The sequence below is a fragment of the Culex quinquefasciatus genome, chromosome 1 (genome assembly GCF_015732765.1).
Source record: "Culex quinquefasciatus strain JHB chromosome 1, VPISU_Cqui_1.0_pri_paternal, whole genome shotgun sequence".
Lineage (NCBI taxonomy): Eukaryota > Metazoa > Arthropoda > Insecta > Diptera > Culicidae > Culex > Culex quinquefasciatus.
In genome coordinates this window covers 62,812,455-62,839,576 of record NC_051861.1, presented here as the reverse complement: position 1 = coordinate 62,839,576, position 27,122 = coordinate 62,812,455, and the positions used below count along the sequence as shown (strand labels likewise).

The 27,122-nt window shown below is 41.4% G+C and overlaps 2 protein-coding genes and 1 pseudogene across 3 annotated transcripts; all 3 read left to right on the top strand.

Moving 5' to 3' along the window:
- Positions 1-10,334: 10,334 nt before the first annotated feature.
- On the top strand, positions 10,335-17,118 carry LOC119766027 (serine/arginine repetitive matrix protein 1-like). Of its 2 annotated transcripts, XM_038250365.1 has the most exons (7): positions 10,335-10,570; positions 10,676-11,317; positions 11,379-11,960; positions 12,022-12,732; positions 12,794-13,504; positions 13,565-13,876; positions 16,784-17,118. In XM_038250365.1, exons 1-7 carry the CDS (start codon positions 10,428-10,430, stop codon positions 17,094-17,096), a joined length of 3,414 nt encoding a protein of 1,137 aa, XP_038106293.1. In that variant the 5' UTR covers positions 10,335-10,427; the 3' UTR covers positions 17,097-17,118. The 2 variants fall into 2 exon arrangements, with proteins under 2 accessions (XP_038106293.1, XP_038106297.1); XM_038250369.1 differs by lacking the exon at positions 10,335-10,570 and having other exon boundaries at positions 10,603-11,317.
- Positions 17,119-17,192: 74 nt separating this feature from the next.
- Positions 17,193-19,086, top strand: LOC6039975 (zinc finger MYM-type protein 1). The gene has a single exon (XM_038250382.1). It carries the CDS (start codon positions 17,207-17,209, stop codon positions 18,518-18,520), a length of 1,314 nt encoding a protein of 437 aa, XP_038106310.1. The 5' UTR covers positions 17,193-17,206; the 3' UTR covers positions 18,521-19,086.
- A 4,028-nt stretch (positions 19,087-23,114) lies between these two features.
- On the top strand, positions 23,115-24,622 carry LOC6039978 (annotated as a pseudogene).
- The last annotated feature ends 2,500 nt before the right edge of the window (positions 24,623-27,122 follow it).

Here is a 27,122-nt window from a genome sequence, read left to right as displayed (position 1 = left end):
CGGGCTCGGTTTGTTGGTGAAAGGAAAACAGAGAGTCTGTTAATGATCGCGTTATCGGACTTGCTTCGGAACATAATTCTTAAACGTGCCCCTTTTTTTTAATTTATATTTATTCAGATTTTTTGCTTCCATGTACATTCATTCAGTTAAAATAATATTGAGTGTCCAATCACAATCGATGACTTTTCACCTCAATTTTAAATACTAGCAACTTTCATTTATTCATGAAATATAGTAGTTTTCGCTATTCAGTGATTTCAAATGTAGGAGGTCCTACTTGTACAAAATGGAAAAGGGATACCTTAAAACTAACTTATAAACTATATAAAGAGCGGATCAATGCAGCTGAAGACTGCAATGATTTTTGTCGAAATGCATCAATTATCTTATTGGACATAACATCCAAAGTGTCAACTTCGGCTAATTGATGAAGTTCACTGGTGCTGAACCAGGGAGGAAGTTTCAGAATCATTTTCAGAATTTTGTTCTGAATCCTCGGATTTTTTTTCTTCCTGGTTAAAGCAACAGCTTGTCCAGATCGGCACAGCATAAAGCATGGCAGGTCTGAAAATTTGTTTATAAATTAACAGTTTATTCTTGATACAAAGTCTAGAATTCCTGTTTATAAGTGGATACAAACAATTAATATATTTGTTACATTCATTCCCTTGTGGAACACCAATCAGTGAGGTACTCCTGGATCTTAGCTCCTGAAAAGTGCTTAAAAAGTGCAAAAATGCCTCACGGCAAGAAAACGAGGCGGTCCTCACCAGCAGGATCGGCAGATTTGAAGAAGCTAAAGAATGCCGAAGCGCTACCTGCAAAACCAGGCAGTTTGAGCAAGGACGCTCAAAAATTGTCTGGAAACCAGTTCGCTACCCTCCCTGTGGACGTGAGCGAGAAGGAAGAATTTGAACGACGGGAAAAGTTGCCACCCATTTTGTGAAAACATCGTCATCGGATTCGGTGCGAAAGTGGCTGACCGGGTTTATCAAATCTGGTGCTTTACGAGCTTCCATTCGCTTGTGTGCTGATGGACTCAAAATGCTGCTACCTACCAGAAAGGATTACAACTACGTTCGGGATTTCCTGAACAACACAAAGATTGAATACTACAGCCATGACGATCCAGGTAAACGCCCCATGAAACAGGTCCTCCGAGGTCTGTACGACATGGATGTGAGTGTGCTGAAAGAAGAGCTCAATACTCTGAAGTTGAACGTAATCGAAGTCTTCAAGATGACGAGACACAACAAGGACATCAAGTATCGTGATCAACTGTACCTGGTTCATCTCGAGAAAGGATCGACAACGCCGTCTGAGCTGAAGGTAGTTCGGGCAATTTTCAACATCATCGTGACTTGGGAACGTTATCGTCCAGTGCACCGTGACGTGACGCAATGTTCGAACTGCTTGCAGTTTGGACATGGTGGAAGGAACTGTTTCATCAAGAGTCGTTGTGCAACCTGCGGAGGTGAGCACAAAACTCAAGCTTGCGAAACAATCAATGAGAACATCGAAGCGAAATGCTTCAATTGCGGCGGCGACCATTCGAGCAAGAATCGAAGCTGCCCAGAACGTGCTGAGTTTGTGAAAATTCGGCAGCAAGCGACGATGAGGTACCAACCAAATCGTCGCAAAACACCACCAACTTTCACGGACGTGGATTTTCCACGGATACGTCACGACTGTCATCCACATACAAAGCGAGTGAAGTCAAAATCGAACCATGATCGAACCAAGTTTTTGCAGCGAGGTTTTTGAAAATGTTGTATGCACATGAATTGCAAAAATAAAAACTTTTTTTTAATCACTAAGTTTTTTTCTTCAAGCGATTTACATTTAATTTCAGATTTCCAGAGTTTATTTTTGGAAAGGACCAATAAACTATTGTCTTTCATATGTTTATAGGACCTAATAAAAAAACTCTAGATTTGAACTTTAATTAATATTCAAATAACTTGTAGCTAACTGGTAAAATAGGAATTCAAAATTTTAGTAGGGAAAATGTTGAATTCAATGTTCCAAAATATTATCAGCGTTTGTTAAATTCGATTCTAACCAAAATTTTAAATGAAACATCCTGGTTTGAAGGTCTAGCAAATCACATTTTAGAACAGGATACAATGAATAATCATCAAAATATGTTGATCAAACTCGTGGTTGAATTATGTTTAAATGTTAAATTAACTGAGTATTCTAAAAATGTAATTGAATTTAAACCATCAGTCAGGAAGAATCTTACCAAGCTAATTTTGTATCAAGGAACTGAATATATTTAATTTTTAGTTCAATGTTACGTGTTGTTCTAGTACAACTTTGTTTATCGGTCTTATAAATAATAAATGAGGAAATCTATACGTAATACTTGTCATTTACTTAAATATATAAGCAAAAGATGATGAAAACTAAATAAATATAAATTTTAAGATAAAAATTTATTAATTTGTTTCATACAACTTTTTCAAAAACCCCACGTAAACAACATTGACAGCGCCTCTGGCGGTGACTTCGGGAAAGTGCATGCCTGTCAGATCCTGGGATTTTCCTGCTTTGGCGTCACCTGGAGCGGGATCTGTTCGAGTGGTTCCAAATCTGCAGCCATTGCCGTTGAATCAGCGGCAAAAAGTTGCAGAGAATACAACACCTCCTGGCTTCAGTCAGCAATCGAGGGAAAACCAACCAATATCAACGGGTGAAGGCAGTAGTGACCTGTTTTCACCACAAGAACTTTTGAACATTTTCATTGAGATGACAACAACACTGCGTGGTTGCAAAACTCGCCAGGAACAAGTAAGAACGCTTGGAGCATTCATCTTAAAATACAGTTCGTAGTTTACTCGTTCTAGTGATTTAGAATATTTCAATGAATTTATTTTTTTTTGTTTTAAGTTAAGATTAGTTGTTAAAGTGATTTTTTTTTCTTTTTTACCCAAATGTATTCGATTCAATGCAATAATGTAAAACAATTTGAAGTAAATAAAATAAATGTGATCAGTTAATAATAAAACGAAAAATACAACAAAGATGAAGAGCATTAGGCCATACCACTTAGCGCTTTGTAAGCGGAAGGTCGATGGCTTGAAACCCATCTGGCGAGGCAAAAGGGGTAGGTGGCGGTCGAGAGGGGATTTCGGCTGCTGCGGGAATTGATTTGTCAAGTCCCAAGCCTCCCCAAAACCCATCACATCCAATCTCTCGGACGATCTGTTGGCGACTGAGTCTGAGCGTTGAAGAACTCTGCAGCAATACACAGAGAAGAGCTTCAAATGCTACTTTCGACTCGGTCACATGCTCTCAGGCAAAATTCGAGCTGAAGATTGGGCTATATGATCGGTAACGATCTCTAGATGGGTCAAAAATAAACGAGATTTCCCCTCAATCTCGCTCATCTCCACGTCTTCGGATCGGTCTCTCGTGCTCGTGTGGCATGGCATTGAGTGATTGGTTTGGGGAATGAGAGGGGGCAACTGCTCGAATAATTCGTCAAAAACTGTCTCGCTCAAACAATAGCGCTACGGAAGACGATCGTTCGGCAGGCTGTGTATAGCAGCAAAACAGAAAACCTGAGAACAGATCATACTACAATAGATACGCAAGTGTCGCAGTGGTCCGTGTCTGTTCACAGTAAAAAAAAAAGTAAAACAAATGTAATTATTATAAGAATATTCAATAAAGACATATTTAATATCAAAAAATTTGTTACATTTAACCTGGATACTTTCAATGTGATCCTTCTAAGTAAGGTTTTTGTCAAAAGCAAGTCCAAGATATTTCACTTGATCCTCCCACTTTAAATTTACCTCATTCATTTTTATAATGTGATGACTTTTTGGTTTAAGAAAATCAGCCTTTGGTTTGTGAGGGAAAATAATAAGTTGAGTTTTTGCAGCATTTGGAGTAATTTTCCATTCTTTCAAATAAGAATTGAAAATATCCAAGCTTTTTTGTAATCTGGGGGCAAATCAGGCAAGCCAGAAGTAAAAATATTGTATAAAATTGGACTCAAAATGCTTCCTTGAGGGACGCCGGCATGTACAGGTAGTTGATCAGATTTGATGTCCTGCAGAGTACGATCCGTCAAATAATTTTGGATAATTTTCACGATATAAATCGGAAAATTAAACCTTTTCAATTTTGCAATCAAACCTTTATGCCAAACACTGTCAAATGCTTTTTCTACGTCTAGAAGAGCAGCGCCAGTAGAATAGCCCTCAGATTTGTTGCTTCGAATCAAATTTGAAACTCTCATCAGCTGATGAGTAGTTGAATGCCCAAGGCGAAAACCAAACTGCTTAATTAAAATGTAAAAAATGCCATCCTCACCAGGCTTTCATATTTTTAAATTTTTTGATAATAGATTTTATTTCATTCAGATCTGTATTCAAAACTTCATCTGATGAAAATTCTTGTTCAGCAATATTCTGAAATTCTATTGAAATTTGATCTTCAATAGGACTCAAAATATTTAAGTTGAAATTATGAGCACTCTCAAACTGCTGAGCAAGTTTTTGTGTGTGTGTGTGTGTGTGTGCAACCAACCAAACGGAACCACGCGGTCGCTTCTTACAAATTGAGTTGTTTCCATGTATTTTAGATTTTGTATTCTATACATGCAAATAACTCGCATAGGCATTTGGACGGTGTTAGCTCTGCCGAGCTTCGGTGACCCATTTCTACGCAGGCTAGCCATGCGCGAGGTACCTCAGCTTGAATCGACAAGCCCCGCCTAAAGAACGTTTGCATCAATCGGATTCAAACGTTGTTTAGAACTTCTGAACCCTTGTCAAATGGACAAAGATCCAGCGCGTATATAGTGTGTATTAATAGTATTCCTAATTCTACCAATCCAAACGGCGGGGATTTTTTTTTAATTTATATTTATTCAAATTTCTTTTCCATGTACATTCATTCAGTTAAAATATTATTGAGTGTCCAATCACAAACGATGACTTTTCACCTCAATTTTAAATACTAGCAACTTTCATTTATTCATGAAATATTGTAGCTTTCGCTATTCAGTGATTTCAAATGTAGGAGGTCCTACATGTACAAAAGGGAAAAGGGATACCTTAAAACTAACTTATAAACTATATAAAGAGCGGATCAATGCAGCTGAAGACTGCAATGATTTTTGTCGAAATGCATCAATTATCTTATTGGACATAACATCCAAAGTGTCAACTTCGGCTAATTGATGAAGTTCACTGGTGCTGAACCAGGGAGGAAGTTTCAGAATCATTTTCAGAATTTTGTTCTGAATCCTCTGAAGTTTTTCTTCCTGGTTAAGCAACAGCTTGTCCAGATCGGCACAGCATAAAGCATGGCAGGTCTGAAAATTTGTTTATAAATTAACAGTTTATTCTTGAGACAAAGTCTAGAATTCCTGTTTATAAGTGGATACAAACATTTAATATATTTGTTACATTTAACCTGGATACTTTCAATGTGATCCTTGTAAGTAAGGTTTTGTCAAAACCAAGTCCAAGATATTTCACTTGATCCTCCCACTTTAAATTTACCTCATTCATCTTTATAATGTGATGACTTTTGGTTTAAGAAAATCAGCCCTTGGTTTGTGAGGGAAAATAATAAGTTGAGTTTTGCAGCATTTGGAGTAATTTTCCATTCTTTCAAATAAGAATTGAAAATATCCAAGCTTTTTGTAATCTTCTTGTGATGACACGAAGGCTTCTGCCTTTGGCGGAGATGCTTGTGTCATCAGCAAAAGTGATTTCTGACATCCTGGGGCAAATCAGGCAAGTCAGAAGTAAAAATATTGTATAAAATTGGACCCAAAATGCTTCCTTGAGGGACGCCAGCACGTACAGGTAGTTGATCAGATTTGCTATTCTGATAACATACCTGCAGAGTACGATCCGTCAAATAATTTTGAATAATTTTCACGATATAAATCGGAAAATTAAACCTTTTCAATTTCGCAATCAAACCTTTATGCCAAACACTGTCAAATGCTTTTTCTATGTCTAGAAGAGCAGCGCCAGTAGAATAGCCCTCAGATTTGTTGCTTCGAATCAAATTTGAAACTCTCAACAACTGATGAGTAGTTGAATGCCCAAGGCGAAATCCAAACTGCTCATCAGCGAAAATTGAATTTTCATTAATGTGCGTCATCATTCTATTAAGAATTATTCTTTCGAATAATTTACTAATAGATGAAAGCAAACTAATGGGCCGATAGCTTGAGGCTTCAGCAGGATTTTTATCCGGTTTCAAAATCGGAACTACTTTGGCATTTTTCCAACTACTGGGAAAATATGCCAAATCAAAACATTTGTTGAAAATTTTGACCAAGCAACTTAAAGTTGCTTCTGGTAATTGTTTAATTAAAATGTAAAAATGCCATCCTCACCAGGGGCTTTCATATTTTTAAATTTTTGATAATAGATTTTATTTCATTCAGATCCGTATTAAAAACTTCATCTGATGAAAATTCTTGTTCAACAATATTCTGAAATTCTATTGAAATTTGATTTTCAATAGGACTCAAAACATTCAAGTTGAAATTATGAGCACTCTCAAACTGCTGAGCAAGTTTTGAGCTTTTTCCCCATTAGTTAATAGAATATTATCACCATCTTTTAAAGAAGGGATGGGTTTTGAGGTTTCTTAAGAACCTTTGAAAGTTTCAAAAAGGTTTGGAATAAGGTTTAATTTGTTCGACATCTCTTGCGAACTTTTCATTTCGCAGGAGAGTGAATCTGTGGTCAATAACCTTTTGCAAATCTTTTTGAATTCGCTTCAGTGCAGGATCACGAGAACGTTGATACTGTCTTCGGCGAACATTTTTCAGACGAATCAGAAGCTGAAGATCGTCATCAATAATGAGAGAATCAAATTTGACTTGGACTTTAGGAATAGCAATATTCCTAGCATCCAAAATTGCATTAGTTAAAGATTCCAAGGCTGAATCATCAGTTGCAAAGTAACCGCCGACCTTACAAGTCGCATTCTCAACGCCAGTCCGCAGTTTGTGTGCGCGTCGCCGCTTTTTTAAAAATGTGCACCGTAGACAAAAACAGTGTGGTTCTGGATTTTTGTCAACTCCAAAACCAACCAAGCCCAAAGCTTGTAAAAAAATTTCTCGCAGACCTTCAAGTAAACCAAGAAAACTTGCGAGCATTGCAATTATGCAATAGAAGAAAAATAGCCGTGTTGCAGTTCGCCGACTCAGCAATGGCCTCGTCCATCATCGACAAACCTCTGGTATATCAGGGTTGCAAAATCCCGATTTACCTGGACAACAACGCTACGGAAGTTCGTGTGCTTGACCTACCTCTAGGCATAAGCAATGATGACGTAGTCAAAGTGATGAGTAAATACGGCGAAGTTTTGACCATCACCAACGACCGCTGGATTAACTTCTTCCCAGGAATCCCAAATGGAGTTCGGACCCTGCGGATGTTGCTGAAACAGCCAACGCCGAAATCAATCACTGTAAACAATGCTGCTGCAACAGTGACGATTATAGGCAAAAAATCGCTTTGCAAACTCAAAGCAAAGAACAAAAAATGTGCGGATTCGAGTAAAAAGGTGGACCAAAAAAGTAGTACACAACCGATTGAACCCGAGCCAAGCAGCAGCAGCAGTAAAAGCAACAACAGTAAACCAGAACAAAATGCAATGGAAACAAGTGAAATTGACGACGAAGACAACGATGGATTCGAGACCGTGCTTTCTAAGCACACCCGCCGCCGAAAGCGCTTACAGGCATATTTGGACGCGGATGACGAATTGACATCAAAACGAAGAGAGATGGCTGCAGAAGAAACAACAGATGAAGAAGATGAAGATGTCATAAAAGCAAAATATTATAAGAAAAAGTGTTGTGAGATAACTTCTAAATCCCTGGAAGAAGAGGACGAAGAAAAACTTGATGAACTTGATAATTCATTCTCTAAATATTCCGCTAAATATTTGAAACATAGACAGAAATCGTTAGAAAAAAGGCATGGTAATAATTATTGAAGTGATTTTAAACTCTGTAATCTTTCCTCTTTCACTATCCACCTTGAAGAGATGAATGCACAATGGTGTAAAGTCTCTATAATAAAAAAAAAAAAAAAAAAAAGGCTGAATCAATATCAGCTTTGGTTTCTAAAACAAAATCATGATTTAAATTATTCTCAATATGATGCTGATACCTGTCCCAATTAGCTTTGTGGTAATTAAACACAGAACTATTGGGTCTGGTAACTGCTTCATGAGAAAGTGAAAAAGTTACTGGAAGATGATCAGAATCAAAATCAGCATGAGTCACTAAAGGACCACAATACTGACTTTGATTTGTCAAAACCAAATCAATTGTTGATGGATTTCTAACAGAAGAAAAGCAAGTTGGCCCATTCGGGTATAAAACCGAATAAAGACCAGAAGTGCAATCTCTGAACAGAATTTTACCATTGGAATTTACTTTTGAATTATTCCAAGATTGGTGTTTGGCATTAAAATCACCGATGATCAAAAATCGAGATCTATGCCGAGTAAGTTTATTCAAATCCCCTTTGAAATAATTTTTATTTTCCCCAGTGCATTGGAATGGCAAATATGCAGCTGCAATCATAATTTTTCCAAAAGAAGTTTCAAGTTCAATGCCCAAACTTTCAATAACTTTTAACTTAAAGTCACGTAACGTGCTATAAGTCATACTACGGTGGATAACTATTGCAACTCCACCGCCATTTCGATTCATTCGGTTATTAGTTATAACTTTATAATCTGGATCACTTTTCAAATAAGTGCCAGTTTTTAAAATGTTTCGGTTATAACAGCAACATGCACGTTATGAACTCGTAAAAGTTGAAAAATTCATTTTCTTTCGCTTTTAAAGAGCGAGCATTAAAATTCATAATATTGATGGAATTACTTAGATCCATGATTAAACTTCAGGGTAAGAACAACATCATTCGCAAATTTTAATCCAATCTGGATTGCTTCCATCATGGATGTAGCATTACTCATTGTTTGAATCAAACCAAACAGTGAGTTTTGCAAAAAAGTCATTTTTTCAAACGTAACATCGCCGAGATCAGAAGATCCCAAAGCGTTGCCAGCAGAAAAATTTTCAAATGAGATTTGAGGTACCTGCCCAATTTCAGAAAGATTGGTAGAGGATTTAAAATTCGTGGATGAACCCGAAACAACGTTAGCATAAGAAATGCCATTGTTGTTACCTAACTTTTCCACGGTAGGGGTATTTCTAGAATTGTTCGAGTGAGACAGCACGAACGTTTGATTTAAAGATGCAGGTACAACCTGACTTTGAGAAAATTTCGGTTTGGATTTCGGCTGATGCTTAGCACGAGAATCCAAAACCTTTTTCTGATGGGGCAATCCCAGAAATTTGATTTGTGATTTCCACCACAATTTGCACATTTAAATTGGGTGACTTCTTTCACGGGACAATTGTCCTTGTCGTGAGAAGAATCCCCGCAAACCATGCATTTTGGAACCATGCCGCAATGATCAGTACCGTGACCGAATGCCTGGCAACGCCGGCACTGGGTCAGATTCTGGCCATTACCGCCATGTTTCTTAAAATGCTCCCACTTTACCCGTACATGGAACAAAAACTGAACTTTGTCCAAAAGTTTCAAATTGTTGATTTCATTTCTGTTGAAATGAATCAGATAAAATTGTGAAGTCAAACCAAAGCGAGAAATATTCCCGTTTGATTTTTTCTTCATTGGTATTCACTAGCGTGCCCAGGGTGGGGCAAGGTGGGGCACTTGCCCCACCATCCTTGCTGTATTTTTTAAAAACCGTTTACTCACCTAAGTACCTATTACCACATTTTTATTTTTCATCGGTTATTTTTTATGTTAACACTACATTTTGCCCCCTCTGACAATCGCTTGCTTCGATGATCGAAAGTGAAACTGAATTGATAGATCGTTCCCTTTGAGAAACGTTATGCCCCAATCGGTCTGATAGTTTATTAAAATCGGGCAGACGAAGGCCGATCGGGGCGTTAAATTTTTTAGCGGGTTGGTTTGTATTCGTTTGACGTTTGCTAAGGACGCTGAGGGTGCGAAAAGTGAGGCCGCTTGCGAATTTAACTGGGCCTTTTTTAAATCAAAGACAGCATTGGAGTGAGCGAGACACACTCTGACATTCGAACCTCGTGCACTGTAACTGAAAATCGCACTTTGCTGAGTTCGTTTTCGCACTTTTTCATATGATTTTTTCAGTTCGACTGCGATTACACAAAAAAGTGTTATCGTAGTTGAACTGAAAAAAACGTATGAAAAAGTGCGAAAACGAACTCAGCAAAGTGCGATTTTCAGTTACAGTGTGCAAGCTGCAAGCTTCGTCTGACAGCGCCGACAGCGCAAACGAAAAAAAAACCTCGTGGCCGTAGCGTCCATCGCAATTTTCTCAACAAAATCGAAAACTCGACTCAAAAAATGAAAAAACAAACAAAAATTGTTAACATTTTCAAAAAAGTGGACAGAAACGTTGCTGTGCCAAGCGATGAAAAGGCGGGTTCCTCAAAAACTCCGAATAATTCAGCACCAAAGGGAGACGACGGCGAAAGTTCGAAGAGAGGGTAAGTGAAAAAAATTGCTGGTGCATTTTTGAAGGTCTAATTGGGAAAACTAATTGCACATAACGTGGAAATAAAACAGTAATCTAGATTCTAATACGTTTTTAGGAGAAAGCGCAAATTGGTCCCAAATGCACCAAGCTTAACGATAAATAATTACTTCCTCCCTAACAAAGCGGCCTTGGAACCAGCATCGGAAATTTTGGGAAACGATGGTCCCGATTCAAAAGTAAAATGCATAAGAAACGATGCTCCATCCGCGATGGAAAAGAAGCAGGTGCACAACCTCTCAGGCACATCTTATTTAAGTCGGTTCTCGGCATCGCCGAGGACATCCTCGAACCGCCAAGGCACTTCATCCCCGAACTCCGTCCTCGTACCGCCGTTGAAGCCCTGCGATTCTTCGGAGTCTTCTCCAGGAAGCAACAAGAAGCGTTCGCCGCAGGTGGCCAGCGCGATCGTACAGAACCGCCAAGGCACACCTTCTTCTTCGAACTCCGTCTCCGTACCGCCGCAAAAGTCCCGCAATTCTCCGGAACCTTCCGCAGGAAACAACAAGAAGCGTTCGCCGCAGGCGGCCCTCACGATCAAACCGAACCACCAAGGCACATCTTCATCTTTGAACTCCGTCCTCGTACCGCCGCTGAAGCCCCGCGATTCTCCGGAGTCTTCTCCAGGAAGCTACAAGAAGCGTTCGCCGCAGGCGGCCAGCGCGATCGTGAGCGGTTCGGAACCAGCCACGGAGCGAGGGTAGATATTAGTATGCTTTTGAGTTGATTTTTGAATGTCCTGTCCCCCCTTCTCTATGTAGCAAGGAAAAGTCCAGATCGATCACGGCCAGATTGGTTAGCCGGATTCCAATCCGGAAGTCATCTGTTGATGACGTCGGATCACCAGAAACAGCGCAAGACCAGCAGGTGCACAATCTCTTCAGCATATCTAATTCAAGTCGGTTCTCGTCATCGCCGAGGACATCCTCGAATCGCCAGGGCACACCTTCATCTCCGAACTCCGTCCTCATATCGCCACGGAATTCCCGCGATTTTTCGGAGTCTTCTCCAGGAAGCAACAAGAAGCGATCGCCGCGGGCGGCCAGCGCGATCGAACCGAACCGCCAAGACACATCTTCATCTTTGAACTCCGTCTCCGTACCGCCGCTGAAGCTCCGCGATTCTCCGGAGTCTTCTCCAGGAAGCAACAAGAAGCGTTCGCCGCAGGCGGCCAGCGCGATCGTACAGAACCGCCAAGGCACACCTTCATCTTCGAACTCCGTCTCCGTATCGCCGCAAAAGTCCCGCAATTCTCCGGAACCTTCTGCAGGAAGCAACAAGAAAGGTTTGTCGCAGGCAGCCAGCGCGATCGTGAGCGATTCGGAACGAGCCGCGGAGCGAGGGTAGATATTAGTATGCTTTTGAGTTGATTTTTTAATGTCCTCTCCCCCCTTCTCTATGTAGCAAGGAAAAGTCCAGATCGATCACGGCCAGATTGGTTAGCCGGATTCCAATCCGGAAGTCATCTGTTGATGACGTCGGATCACCAGAAACAGCGCAAGACCAGCAGGTGCACAATCTCTTCAGCATATCTTATTCAAGTCGGTTCTCGGCATCGCCGAGGACATCCTCGAACCGCCAGGGCACACCTTCATCCCCGAACTCTGTCCTCGTATCGCCACGGAATTCCCGCGATTTTTCGGAGTCTTCTCCAGGAAGCAACAAGAAGCGATCGCCGCGGGCGGCCATCACGATCGAACCGAACCGCCAAGACACATCTTCATCTTTGAACTCCGTCTCCGTACCGCCGCTGAAGCTCCGCAATTCTCCGGAGTCTTCTCCAGGAAGCAACAAGAAGCGTTCACCGCAGGCGGCCAGCGCGATCGTACAGAACCGCCAAGGCACACCTTCATCTTCGAACTCCGTCTCCGTACCGCCGCAAAAGTCCCGCAATTCTCCGGAGTCTTCTCCAGGAAGCTACAAGAAGCGTTCGCCGCAGGCGGCCAGCGCGATCGAACAGAACTGCCAAGGCACACCTTCATCTTCGAACTCCGTCTCCGTACCGCCGCAAAAGTCCCGCAATTCTCCGGAACCTTCTGCAGGAAGCAACAAGAAGGGTTTGTCGCAGGCAGCCAGCGCGATCGTGAGCGGTTCGGAACCAGCCGCGGAGCGAGGGTAGATATTAGTATGCTTTTGAGTTGATTTTTTAATGTCCTCTCCCCCCTTCTCTATGTAGCAAGGAAAAGTCCAGATCGATCACGGCCAGATTGGTTAGCCGGATTCCAATCCGGAAGTCATCTGTTGATGACGTCGAATCACCAGAAACAGCGCAAGACCAGCAGGTGCACAATCTCTTCAGCATATCTTATTCAAGTCGGTTCTCGGCATCGCCGAGGACATCCTCGAACCGCCAGGGCACACCTTCATCTCCGAACTCTGTCGTCGTATCGCCACGGAATTCCCGCGATTTTTCGGAGTCTTCTCCAGGAAGCAACAAGAAGCGTTCGCCGCAGGCGGCCAGCGCGATCGAACAGAACTGCCAAGGCACACCTTCATCTTCGAACTCCGTCTCCGTACCGCCGCAAAAGTCCCGCAATTCTCCGGAACCTTCCGCAGGAAACAACAAGAAGCGTTCGCCGCAGGCGGCCACCACGATCAAACCGAACCACCAAGGCACATCTTCATCTTTGAACTCCGTCCTCGTACCGCCGCTGAAGCCCCGCGATTCTCCGGAGTCTTCTCCAGGAAGCTACAAGAAGCGTTCGCCGCAGGCGGCCAGCGCGATCGAACAGAACTGCCAAGGCGCACCTTCATCTTCGAACTCCGTCTCCGTACCGCCGCAAAAGTCCCGCAATTCTCCGGAACCTTCTGCAGGAAGCAACAAGAAGGGTTTGTCGCAGGCAGCCAGCGCGATCGTGAGCGGTTCGGAACCAGCCGCGGAGCGAGGGTAGATATTAGTATGCTTTTGAGTTGATTTTTTAATGTCCTCTCCCCCTTCTCTATGTAGCAAGGAAAGTCCAGATCGATCACGGCCAGATTTGTTAGCCGGAAGTCATCTGCCGATGACGTTGGATCCCCAGAAACAGCGCAAGACCAGCAGGTGCACGATCTCTCCAGCACATCTTATTCAAGTCGCTTCTCGGCATCGCCGAGGATCCTCGAACCGCCAGGGCACACCTTCATCTCCGAACTCCGTCTTCGTATCGCCACGGAATTCCCACGATTCTCCGGAGTCTTCCCCTGGAAGCAACAAGAAGCGTTCGCGGCAGGCGGCCAGCGTGAGCGTGGGTCAAGTGGACCCCGACCAGCGTGAGCACAGGTAAGTGTATCAAAATAAACAAAGCGATTGCGATGATATTACAATCTATGAATTTAAAAAAGTTTAAAGGATGTGGTCACGTCCTAATTTGTCTGTAAATATTTAAGAATCTGAGTTCCTAAATAAGTTGCTATCAGTTAAATCGTTCTATCTGACGAACTATCTCAATATTATTGGGGCGAGTTTTTATATCCCCCAACCCTCCCCCCCCCCCGTCGAATTCGATGCCAACTTTTCAAAAAGCATCATGTACACACCATCCTTTTTGAGAAAAACGCATTTGAATGTTGAGCATCCATTTTCAATTCCCATTTTAATATAAACGCAAAATGAGATGTTCTAATGATAACAAACGATGAAAAACATTGCTTTTATTGATACTTGATCATCCAAATTCAATAAAACATTATTTCCGTAATTTTATTTGAGAAAAACAAAAATAACTTCTTTTGAAATCACCAACATCTATATACGTCATTGAGGGGGGCGCTTTGTTATGATTCGCTTTTCTTCGCCGAATGTACACGGCGCTTTTTTCATGATGCTTTTTTTTCGTCACGAGGTTTATGTAGTCTTTTGTTTGACAGTTTGACAGGGCAATATAAACAGGGACTGCTGATGGCAGAGATTTTGTTTATGTTACTTTATTTAAAATCATGATTAAACAGACTTTACTGAATTAACTTTTGCTCATTTTTGGTGGAGAGGTAGCTTATTAGGAGTACTTTCAGAATACGCAATAACCCAGAAAGTGTCAAAATGTACATGATGCCTTTTGAAATGTTACCGTCGAATTCTCCAAAGGAACGTAGGCCACCTTCAATTTTTGTTTTGGACACGTTGGCGGACGATGTTGACGAGTTGCTGAAAGGCCTCGGATATTGGCATTCATAAGCTAAACGACATGAGACATCTAGTGTTGAGTAGCAGAACAGAGCGAAGGATGTCGATAGAAATTTTTGCCCTTTGAGGTTATGTATGTGAATTCTGTTTTGTTAAAACAGAACGTTCAAAACAAGTTTTGAGCAAAAATTCGAGCTGATACTTTGTTAACTTTTGATGCTCTTTCATTTTGAACAATATTTTGTTTCAAAATTATTATTTTTTAAATCTTTTTTAATGCGTTAATTTATAGAGGGCAAAAAGTTTACACTCGTACTACTTGAATTTTGTCTCCAAAGTTGATCTAAGAGCTGTAAATTCAATTTTAAGTTTGCATTCCTATGTAACCGAACAGCGAAAATTTGAATCGTCGTTCTTCGACGCTTTGCGACATCTGCCGGAATTATGGAGCTTTTAATCGCGAATTGCCTAAAAATCGGTAAGTCGTCAGTGCAAGTCTACACATTTTTTTTAAAGTCTACACATTTGACAGCAAGAACTTCGACTTAGTTGTGGAGAAATTGAAGAGTAAAAGTTCTACACATTCGACCCCGTGCAGAAGACAGCGGTCTTGCAGGGGTACCAAGAGCGCCCGATCTCCGACCTCGAGAAGGACCTCTCGGGTGCTGGAATAACGCCGCGTGACATAAAGTCCTCTCGCGGAAGACAACGGCCACACACACTGTACCTGTTGTACTTCGACCGCGGCACCGTCAAAATTTAAGGCCTGCGGAAAACTAAGGCGTTGGACGGTTTTTGGGTAAACTGGCTTTTACTCAAAGAACCCGACGGACGCAGCGCAATGCCACCGTTGCCAGAAATTTGGCCACGGCTCGCGGAACTGCAACCTTCCGCCCGCTACGTGAAGTGCGGCAAATCCAAGTGCGCACTGCCGTGCAAGGCGGACTTGGGGAACAAGGCAGAGCAAACCAAGGCGCGCATCAAGTGCGCCAACTGTGGAGGTAACCATACCAGCAACTATCGTGGTAACTCTGTTATGAATTGCAAAAGAACTGAATCTGATTGTATCTTGATTGTTTACCAATAAAACTGAATCGATTTGAAAATTAATCAAACCTCCTAGACCTACCGTCATTTATACACATCGACTCAGAATCACCAACTGAGCAAATGTCTGTGTGTTTGGCTGTATGCACAGAAAAAAAAGTTGAATTTTGGAATGTTGAAAATTTGGTAGGTTTAATATTACCTCTTTTTTTTTGAGTAATGTTACATAAAAAATGTGTAAAAATGTGAACCTGATGAATATTCATAAAAAAACTGATGAAAATTCACCATTTTCTGGGGTAAAATTAATCATTTTTGCCACAAAATCTGTCACCATTTCCTGATGAATATTACCATAATTTTTTTTCTGTGTGTAGACATGTGTACCAAATCAATGCCACTGGAATATCTCTTCACTGGCTGAGCCGATTTTGACCGTATTGGCCTCATTCGATTCGTCTTGAGATCCCATAAGTCTCTATTGAAATTTGTAAGATTTAGTAAAGCACATCAAAAGTTATGCTTAAAAACTGCTGCATATAAATTTCAGAATTTGCAAAAAAGGTTGGTTTTTGCATGAACACCTGCCATATTATATATTTTTAGAAAGGTTCTGAAATTACCTTTATTGTGGATTAAGTATTTTCAAGATCTGAATTACCTATCTAAAATTATAAGCTGTTTAAAAAGTGCTCTGAATTTACATAACCTCAATCTTTTTCCCCGCGGCGGTGTATTTTGATCAGGACCTCTTTGGTGCTGCGTGCGATCACGTTAGGGGAGATCCATAAACCATGTGGACACTTTAGGAGGGTTGGAATCACTCTATAAATGAGAGGAAGGCACCAACCACCTAAAGGTAGATTAGGTAACGTTTATTGGTTACGGACACAACACAGACAAAAATGTGAAAAGATTTTTTGTGTTTTCTTTAAATTTTATTTCATTATTTTAAAGCCAGAAAAAAATACACAACACTACTATACCAAATCTATTTTCCATATAATCAAATTTCAGAGCCACACCTGCATGCGATCCAAGAGACCCGTTGCTCCCAGTTCCTACAGACAGATTGGAAAGAAATGCACTGATACTGAAAGGTCCCTTCCAACCCACACTCGATAAATATCCGGTGAAATCATGTGGCAAATCCAAACGATCCTTCATCAAGGAGTGGTTTAAAACCTATTCCTGGCTGGAATACAGTATCGAAAAGGACAGCTGCTTTTGTTTTTTCTGCAGAATTTTCCCGCATGAAAATTCCGGAAAATCTGGCCACTCCGATGCTGCTTTTACTCAAAAAGGATTCGACAACTGGAAGCGGGAATAGAGGCATTTCGCAAACACCAAAACAGCCGTTTTCACCTGAACGCGAGGGAGTCCTACAACGTTTATTTGAGACAGAAAGGCGTAGACGAATGCTTGGACAAGCAGCAATCAATGGCGTTGAAAAAGAAAGAAGATTTGCGACAAAAAAACCGGGCCATCATCAGCCGCCTGATTGATGTTGTTAAAGTCCTTTCAAAAGGCGGCAAACCCTTCCGTGGCCACTCGGAACGTGAAGACAGCCAGGAAAAAGGACTATTCCTTGAGCTTGTCAATTTACTCGCTAAGTACGATCCGCTGCTGAAAAATCACATCGAAACTGGGCCGAAAAACGCGCTCTACTTGAGCAACAAGATACAGAACGATCTCATATCGGCACAGCACAACGTCATCTTCCGGAAACTTAAAGTGAAGCTGCGAGGAAAGCAAATCACCCTGATTGCGGATGAGACCAGCGACGTGGGTCACCATGAACAACTTTCGGTAGTGGTACGTTACGAGGATAATGGAGTACCGGTCGAGACCATTGTTGGAGTCTACCGGATTACCAAAACCGACGCCGAGACTATCTTCACGAAAATTTGCGAAGTCGTTGTTTCTTTGGGTCTGACGTGGGGGCAAATCGACGCTGTTTGTTTTGATGGTGCGAACACCATGTCAGGAAGTCAAAATGGTGTCCAAGCGCGGTGCAAAAGGATGAACCCTCGGATGCTATTTGTGCACTGCTACGCACACTGTCTTAACTTGGTTTTGGTTGATGCCGTTACATGCAAAAAGGACAACACCACAGCTTTTGACTTTTTTGGCGTTATTCAATGCTTATACGCATTCATTGAAGGGAGTCCCTCCCGGCACGCAATTTTCGAGAAGGTGGTGGCCAGATGCGGAAGCCAGCTGAAGACCTTGAAAACTCTTTCGACTACACGGTGGGCCGCTCGTGCAGAAGCAGTAACGGCGATCAGCGAGCAACTTGACGAGATTGTGCAAACTCTGCGGGAAATCGTCGCAACGACCAACTCACCAGATGTCAAGCTGAAGGGGAAAAGTATTTTGCGGCAGCTGTCAAGCTTTGGTTTTCTTGTGGCCCTCAACACATTGGAGCCCATTCTTCAGCAGATTTTAACAGTTAGCAAAGCCCTTCAGGGTGAACATGTTAACTTTTCCACTTCCATGAAAGCTGTGGAATTGTTGAAATCGTCTCTGATAAGTATGAAATCAAATGACTTTTTCGGATCTGTCTACAAGAATACTGTAGCAACCTGCAGCAGGATGAACATCAAGGGACCAGAACCACACGGAGACAGCGAACAAGACTATTGGAACACATTTTTCCTTCCCCTCATCGAAGCGCTGGTCGCGGGAATCGACTCGAGATTTGAGCAACGTTCAACACAAATTCTGCGATGTCTGGAGAAACCATCCTTCTAGGGGCAACGGACGAGGAAACCAATACAGCTGCGAAATTTCTGAATATTCCACCTGCAGATCTACGTGCTGAGCTAAGCCTCTTGAAGATGAAGGATAAAACCAACAAAAATCCGCAAACAATACTGACTGCGTTGGATCAATCGGGTGAAGCTGAGATATTTCCTAACTATAGGAAGCTTTTGTGTCAGTTCATAATCTATCCAGTTTCGTCGTGCTCAGCTGAAAGAGCTTTCTCAAAGCTTACTATCATTAAAACAAAACTCCGTTCGACAATGACTCAGCAAAGACTGAACGCTTTGATGATGCCTTTCATTGAGCAAAAAATTGCAAATGAAATTGATAATGAAAGCATAATTGATGAGTTTAATAAGTTAAACGATACAGTTCGACGAATTTATCTGTAAATAAATATCTGTAAATAACATCCGGGAATAAATATATGTAAATAGCATCTGTAAATAATTATCTGTAAACAGCATCTGCAAATAAAATACCATCGAAACATCTTGTTCCGTTCATCAAACAAGTTGTTGTAGCTTATTTCTTAAAGGTTTCCGAACTATGAATCTTACCGTTTTAAGGCCAATACGCATCTCCAAAGGTAAGGGGTCAAGAATCAGCTTTAAGGCTATTACGGAGCTCAGAAGAAAAGGGGTCTAGAAACAGCTTTACGAACAAAAGAACAAAGGAGAGGGATTAATTTGTTGGGGCTTTTCTTCATCCTCTCTGGCTTGCTTGCTGCAGCTGCTGCCCATTTGATTTTTTTTGTTGACCGTTTCTTACCAAATGCGTACTCTACATTAAAACAGAAAAATGTGCCAAAAATAGAGCCAACTTAAGTCAACTCTAGCCAAGTTTTCTAAAATTTTACTCATGTTGGCTCACTGGGTATAAGGATTTCTAGCCAAATGAATTAACCTGAAAACGGGTATGTTTAAGGCACCTTTTTGTGTCAAAAAAAAAAAAAACATCTGTCACTTCCAAAAAACACCCGTTTAATTTTGTAACCTTCTGCTGACTCAATGTCAGGTTAATTTTTTCTGCAAATGCCAATCTGATGACTTGTCGCCATAATATACCTGTGCGATTTATTTATGTGTAAGGAGGTTTAAATTATTATCACTAAATGATCGGCCGATTTCGACCATTTTTTTGTTGTAGTTTTTAATTTGGCTGTGGGGGACTTCCCTATGACCAAATAAGCTATTTTGTGTCATTGGTTCACCCATACAAGTCTCCATACAATTTTGGCAACTGTCCATACAAAAATGGTACGTAAATATTCAAACTTTTGACTGAATTTTCTGATCAATCTTCAATGTCTCTTAGATAATTTTATAGCGAATTTTCTGAACTTTTCAAAACAATATTTTTAGAAATGGTTACTCGTGGTCACTATTTTTTTTAATTGAAAAACTGCAAATATTTCGTTAAAATCAAACTTTCGGTGCCCTTTATCAAAAAATCTGTAAAGTACTTTTCGATTTCAAATTCAGTTTTACATTAAAAAATTACGTCACATTCGTTTTTGTATGAAATCTCGATTTTTTCCAAAAATACTATTTTTTCAAAAATTCATAACTCGGTGGCAGATTTTTTGACCATGTTCCTCTATGGCTCAAAAGTTGCGGGGTTTTTTTTCCCATAAAACATATAAAAAAAATCTCGAAAATCGAAAAATACGTATTTTGGGAAATTGAGTTTTAGTAAAAACAAGTTGATTAAAAAATCTGCAAAAAAAATTTCCGTGTACCTATTTTTTTCTCAATAGTCCTCAACAATACCTACAACTTTGCCAAAGACACCAAATTGATCAGAAAATTCACTTTAAAGTTACAGCTGTTTGAATATTTACGTACCATTTTTGTATGGAGACTTGTATGGGTGAACCAATGACACAATAACTTATTTGTTCATAGGGAAAGCCTCCACAAAGTTTGAGCCAAATAAAAAAATACAAATAAAATCCATTTCCAGTTTTGGTAGAGGTATTCAACCGAGAACTGTCGCGACGGCATCATCCGATTACTTGCCTTGAGAATAAAACACACATTATGCCATTGGTCGCAACGCTTGCTTAGAGCATATCCTAGACCTTATACCTTCCCAAAAACCGTCCAACTCCAAGCGAAACTAACTTGGGGACACCGTGGCGATTTTCTCTTGTACCCTTAAAAAAGTGGAGCGTCTTCCAAATCCCTTTCCTTGTCCCTGGTGCGTGTTGGAGATGAGAGCGGCCGGCAATGGACGTCTGTCATGGAGGTGAGAATCTGGTTCAGGTGGAGTTTATCTTATTATCAATTCCTAGGCAACTTTGACTTAGACAATCATCACATCACATGGCAAAATCCAGTCTGCAATCCGCTAAAATCACCGTCTCCTAGCGAAGCGAAGCAAAGGAGGTTTTAATCATTATCACAAACAAAAACACCACCTCGCTTAATGTTTTTTAGTATTTCTATTTCGCGATAAAAGTGGTTTAAATTAAAAAAAAAACAATTCTGTTCTAGAATTTAACGAAATTTTGTCAGTTTTGTAACATTTAAAGGTAGTACACAATGGTTATAGATTTTTTTTTCAAAAAAAAGTATTTTTTTCCGGTTCGTCCACAAACAATATCATGTTTGTAAACAAACGACGCCATATTGCCAGTGTTGTTCGGTAGCTCATATCAGGCCATCGCCGGGGCCCTGGATTTGCCCCACCATTATCAGAGCCCTGCGCACGCTAGTGTTGGTATTACTTGGGATGGGGCAAAGCCAAGCAACACCTTAAGTTCGTTTTTGATCTCATCCACCGACAAGTCGTTGGAGAGACCTTTCAAGACCGCCTTGAATGGACGAGCATTCTTGGTCTCATACGTGTAGAAATTGTGTTTGTGGTTTTTCAAATAACCAACAAAAGTTTGGTGATCTTGTAAAGATTCCGTCAACAAGCGACATTCTCCTCTTCGACCAAGCTGGAACGAAACCTTCAAATTGCAAGTTTCCTTGCAATTCTTCAGTTGCGTTCGAAAGCTGGCCAAATCGGAGACGGAAGTCACAACAATTGGCGGAGCCTTTACTAGTTTCTCGACGGCAGAAGGCTCAGTACGAGGAGAAGGTTCCTTGTCATCAGTTTCGGATAAAACACCGAAACTGTTTGTCAATGGAATTGGAGGATTGACCTCACATTCAGAATCAGAATCAGACCTCAGAAGAGGCTGTTTTCTTTTCTGTTTCCGTTAGCCGGTTTAGCGTTCAAACGCTTCACCGACGTAACGACCAAATCTTCAGAAGATTTGCGTTTACCTTTGTTTTGACGCATTTTGCAAGCAAAGTTCTCTTAAAAAGATGGCTTCGTTTGTAAAATACAACAAAATTTCAGGCGGGTTAGTCTTGAAAAGACTGTTTAGAATTTTGGAAAATAACTCAGGTAGTCTTTAAAAGACTGTGAATTTTGTTTTGAAATAACTCTGAGCTTAGGTAGTAAAAAATACCGCAGCTCTAGTGTCCGTTCACCACGAAGGTTCGCAAGACACTGAAACGGCGGGGGATCGAACCCTGGTTCGAGCGACTTTGAATTTTCGTTCATGTTTAGAGTTTCAAAAATTCGTTGGGAGCAGATGGGAATCGGACCCAAGATCATTCGTTTACAAAGCGAAAACCGTAACCAGTCAGCCACGGCTGCTCCATAATAGGGACAACACTAGAACGCTCTCACCAAATTCTGGGATCATCCATCCAGCTCCAGCTTCGAAAACTCTCCCCGCTTTCTTTGCATCTTTTGCGTTGCCGGATGTGGCCGCCAAGTGGTCCACCACAGACACGACTGTCTCCGTTTCCGTTGAACTGTTTGCCAGCTTCCGCAGCCACCTGTCCCTAATCCTCCGGAGTAAGCTCTAGCTCAAATTGCTTCTTCTTCATAAACGCGCCCGCACACCACAACTACTACCCTCAAACTGCTGAGCAAGTTTTTGAGCTTTTTCTCCATTAGTTAATAAAATATTATCACCATCTTTTAAAGAAGGGATTGGTTTTTGAGGTTTCTTAAGAACCTTTGAAAGTTTCCAAAAAGGTTTGGAATAAGGTTTAATTTGTTCGACATCTCTTGCAAACTTTTCATTTCGCAGGAGAGTGAATCTGTGGTCAATAACCTTTTGCAAATCTTTTTGAATTCGCTTCAGTGCAGGATCACGAGAACGTTGATACCATAGACTAATTAAAGACTAAACACTCCGAACAATTTTTTTCAAAAAGTATGACTCATAAGCTGTGAACCGCGAGTACCACGTTGAACCACACATCGGTTCGCCCCTCGTATGACAGAACGACCTGGCAGCGCTGGTTTTTTCGATTTCGTTTTGTGCTGATTTACGCGCGCATCTTGTTTGTTTTTGTTTTGCTTAGCGATCAAGGCAGGCTGCAAATAAGTCAATCAGCTGTGCAGGGATTTTTGTTTGGCGCAACGAGCGAAATTGACTGGTGTTTGGTTTTTAAGGTAATGTTTAGCTTTTAAAATAAATGCTTATTTTATCAGTTTATCATTGGTGTTCTCTTTTCCAGATGATTGCTGTTTGTCATCATTCCTCGTAAGCGAAATCTGTTCAATATGAACACCTCGATCTTCCGCGACCTTGCCGCCGGATGATTTGATCATCTCGAATCTAGACAACTCGATGGTAACGATTGCCTGCGACACTCTACCAAAGGCCGGATTTTTGGAACCGAAGTGCGCGTTTGGCATTTCCATACTGTACATTGTCCGTCCCAACACGTTCATCGGTGAGGGTGTCGACTTCGGCGGGTCAACATTTCCGGTCAACATTCCGGTCATCGGAGGCCACTCCGGCCAGACCATTATCCCAGTGAGCTTCCCCAGGACAAGATTGCCACCCTGGCGGTACGCATTCAGGAGGTCCTCAAGACCAAGACCGGTGCCGGTGCGGACACTCTCACGACGGCCTACGCTGAAGCCCGTTTTGCCCTTGCTATGGCCCATGCCATGAACGGCAAAAAGAACGTGATTGAGTGCGCGTGCGTCCGCTCGTCACTTACTTCTCCACGCTGCTGCTGCTGGGCAAGAACGTTCTCGAGAAGAACCTTGGTCTGCCCAAGGTGAACGCCTACGGACAGGAGCTGCTGAAGAAGGACATATCGGAGCTGAAGAAAAACATCCGGAAGGGCGAGGAATTTGTCAAGAACTATGTGAACAAAAAAAAAAAGTGAATTTCGATCATGTTGAAAAAGTTGTAACCGTTGTAACCAACCATTGAAAATAAACTTTCAAGTGCATGATAAAAATTATCGTCGTTTTTGTTTTCTTTGTATTTACCAAAGTAAAAGAAGGAATTTTTCCCCATGACCCATGAGAATTCTTGAACTTAGCGACTTCGGTGGGTCTCAGTTCCGGGACGAAGTGGGCTTCCTTTTTGGGGGCTCCCTTCTAAGTGGAACAAACTGTGCTGACCTCCGCGTACAGTTCGCCTATATAGGTGACGGAGAAGGAGGTGCACTGGGCGGTCGTACGGACTGGTTCGGGGACAAATTTTTGTTTGACGACGTTATCGCTGGGGTTCGGAATGCCAAGTTGACGGTTCAGGGCAAAGAACTTGGCTGATTTGAGGTTTTTGAAGTAGGTGCACATTCTTGCCTTTCAGTGTGACAATTCCGGATTGGAGGAGGACGGTTTTCTTCAGCTGAAGCCGGACAGCGGTATTAACCGGAGGTGGCCCGCGCTGGTTTTGCTTGGCAAACCCAACGGTGATCACGTGGATCGTTTTTGGGAAGAAGACGAATAACATCCCACAATGATCTCGATCGAGAGCCACTTCTTGTCTAGAACCGACCACTCTCGGGATTTCGCTCGAGATCCCTTCCTCATCCGGAACATGGCCCATCGTCCTCATCCGGATCCTAGTTCCGTCTAAATCAAAACAAAAACATAAACAATAACATTGCGCGAAATGTCATGTCAAAGTCAGAGCTGTCAGTTGTTGACATTTCGATCTTTCATGTTTGACAGTGAACCGGCCGTGCCGAGGGGTCATAAAAAGGTTGAGTCATGGTTCAGAGCCCACTGAGTAGTCTTTTATTAGTCTATGTTGATACTGTCTTCGGCGAACATTTTTCAGACGAATCAGAAGCTGAAGCTCGTCATCAATAATGGGAGAATCAAATTTGACTTGGACTTTAGGAATAGCAATATTCCTAGCATCCAAAATTGCATTAGTTAAAGATTCCAAGGCTGAATCAATATCAGCTTTGGTTTCTAAAACAAAATCATGTCCCTGACGGAATTTGCCGTCCAGAACGCACAGCGGATTATCGCGAATCGGACCAGAATCGAGGAAAGAAAAGAACACGCGATTTACTTTAGCGAACGAACTTTTATTAAGCGAGCAAAACACAACTTGCAACCGCACGCGTCAACTGGTTTGGCGGGAATGAGCTGTCACAACCACCAAGGCTATGCTAGCAAGGTTAGCACAATATCGGCACACCAAGGTGGTGTAAAGAAGGTGAACACTGCACATTTCAACAGTCCCAATTAGCTTTGTGATAATTAAACACAGAACTATTGGGTCTATTAACTGCTTCATGAGAAAGTGAAAAGTTACTGGAAGATGATCAGAATCAAAATCAGCATGAGTCACTAAAGAACCACAATACTGACTTCGATTTGTCAAAACCAAATCAATTGTTGATGGATTTCTAACAGAAGAAAAGCAAGTTGGCCCATTCGGGTATAAAACCGAATAAAGACCAGAAGTGCAAAATCTGAATAGAATTTTACCATTGGAATTTACTTTTGAATTATTCCGAGATTGGTGTTTGGCATTAAAATCACCGATGATCAAAAATCGAGATCTATGCCGAGTAAGTTTATTCATATCCCCTTTGAAATAATTTTTATTTTCCCCAGTGCATTGGAAAGGCAAATATGCAGCTGCAATCATAGATTCAAAAAAGAAGTATCAAGTTCAATGCCCAAACTTTCAATATCTTTTAACTTAAAGTCACGTAACGTGCTATAAGTCATACTACGGTGGATAACTATTGCAACTCCACCGCCATTTCGATTCATTCTGTTATTGGTTATAACTTTATAATCTGTATCACTTTTCAAATAAGTGCCAGTTTTTAAAAATGTTTCGGTTATAACAGCAACATGCACGTTATGAACTCGTAAAAAGTTGAAAAAATCATTTTCTTTCGCTTTTAAAGAGCGAGCATTAAAATTCATAATATTGATGGAATTACTTAGATCCATGATTAAACTTCAGGGTAAGAACAACATCATTCGCAAATTTCAATCCAATCTGGATTGCTTCCATCATGGATGTAGCATTACTCATTGTTTGAATCAAACCAAACAGTGAGTTTTGCAAAAAAGTCATTTTTTCAAACGTAACATCGCCGAGATCAGAAGATCCCAAAGCGTTGCCAGCAGAAACATTTTCAAATGAGATTTGAGGTACCTGCCCAATTTCAGGAAAATTGGTAGAGGATTTAAAATTCGTGGATGAACCCGAACCCGAAACGACGTTGGCATGAGACATACCATTAGTGTTACCTAACTTTTCCACGGTAGGGGTATTTCTAGCATTGTTCGAGTGAGACAGCACGAACGTTTGATTTAAAGTTGCAGGTACAACCTGACTCTGAGAAAATTTTGGTTTGGATTTCGGCTGATGCTTAGCACGAGAATCCAAAACCTTTTTTCTGATGGGGCAATCCCTGAAATTTGATTTGTGATTTCCACCACAATTTGCACATTTAAGCAGTATACGCACTTCGGAAGGAACCGGTCAAGAAAAATCAAATGGGCAGCAGCGGCAGCGCAAGCAAGTCAGAGAGGGTGAAGAAAAGCCCCAAGAAATCGCTCCTTCTCCTTTGTTCTGCTGTTCGTAAAGCTGTTTCTTGACCCCTTTTCTTCCGATCTGCATACTAGCCTTTAGATTGGGTGACTTCTTTCACGGGACAATTGTCCTTGTCGTGAGAAGAATCCCCGCAAACCATGCATTTTGGAACCATGGCGCAATGATCAGTACCGTGACCGAATGCCTGGCAACGCCGGCACTGGGTCAGATTCTGGCCATTACCACCATGTTTCTTAAAATGCTCCCACTTTACCCGTACATGGAACAAAAACTGAACTTTGCCCAAAAGTTTTAAATTGTTGATTTCATTTCTGTTGAAATGAATCAGATAAAATTGTGAAGTCAAACCAAAGCGAGAAATATTCCCGTTTGATTTTTTCTTCATCGGTATTACTTGGGATGGGGCAAAGCCAAACAACACCTTAAGTTCGTTTTTGATCTCATCCACCGACAAGTCGTTGGAGAGACCTTTCAGGACCGCCTTGAATGGACGAGCATTCTTGGTCTCATACGTGTAGAAATTGTGTTTGTGGTTTTTCAAATAACCAACAAAAGTTTGGTGATCTTGTAAAGATTCCGTCAACAAGCGACATTCTCCTCTTCGACCAAGCTGGAACGAAACCTTCAAATTGCAAGTTTCCTTGCAATTCTTTAGTTGCGTTCGAAAGCTGGCCAAATCGGAGACGGAAGTCACTACAATTGGCGGAGCCTTTACTCGTTTCTCGACGGCAGAAGGCTCAG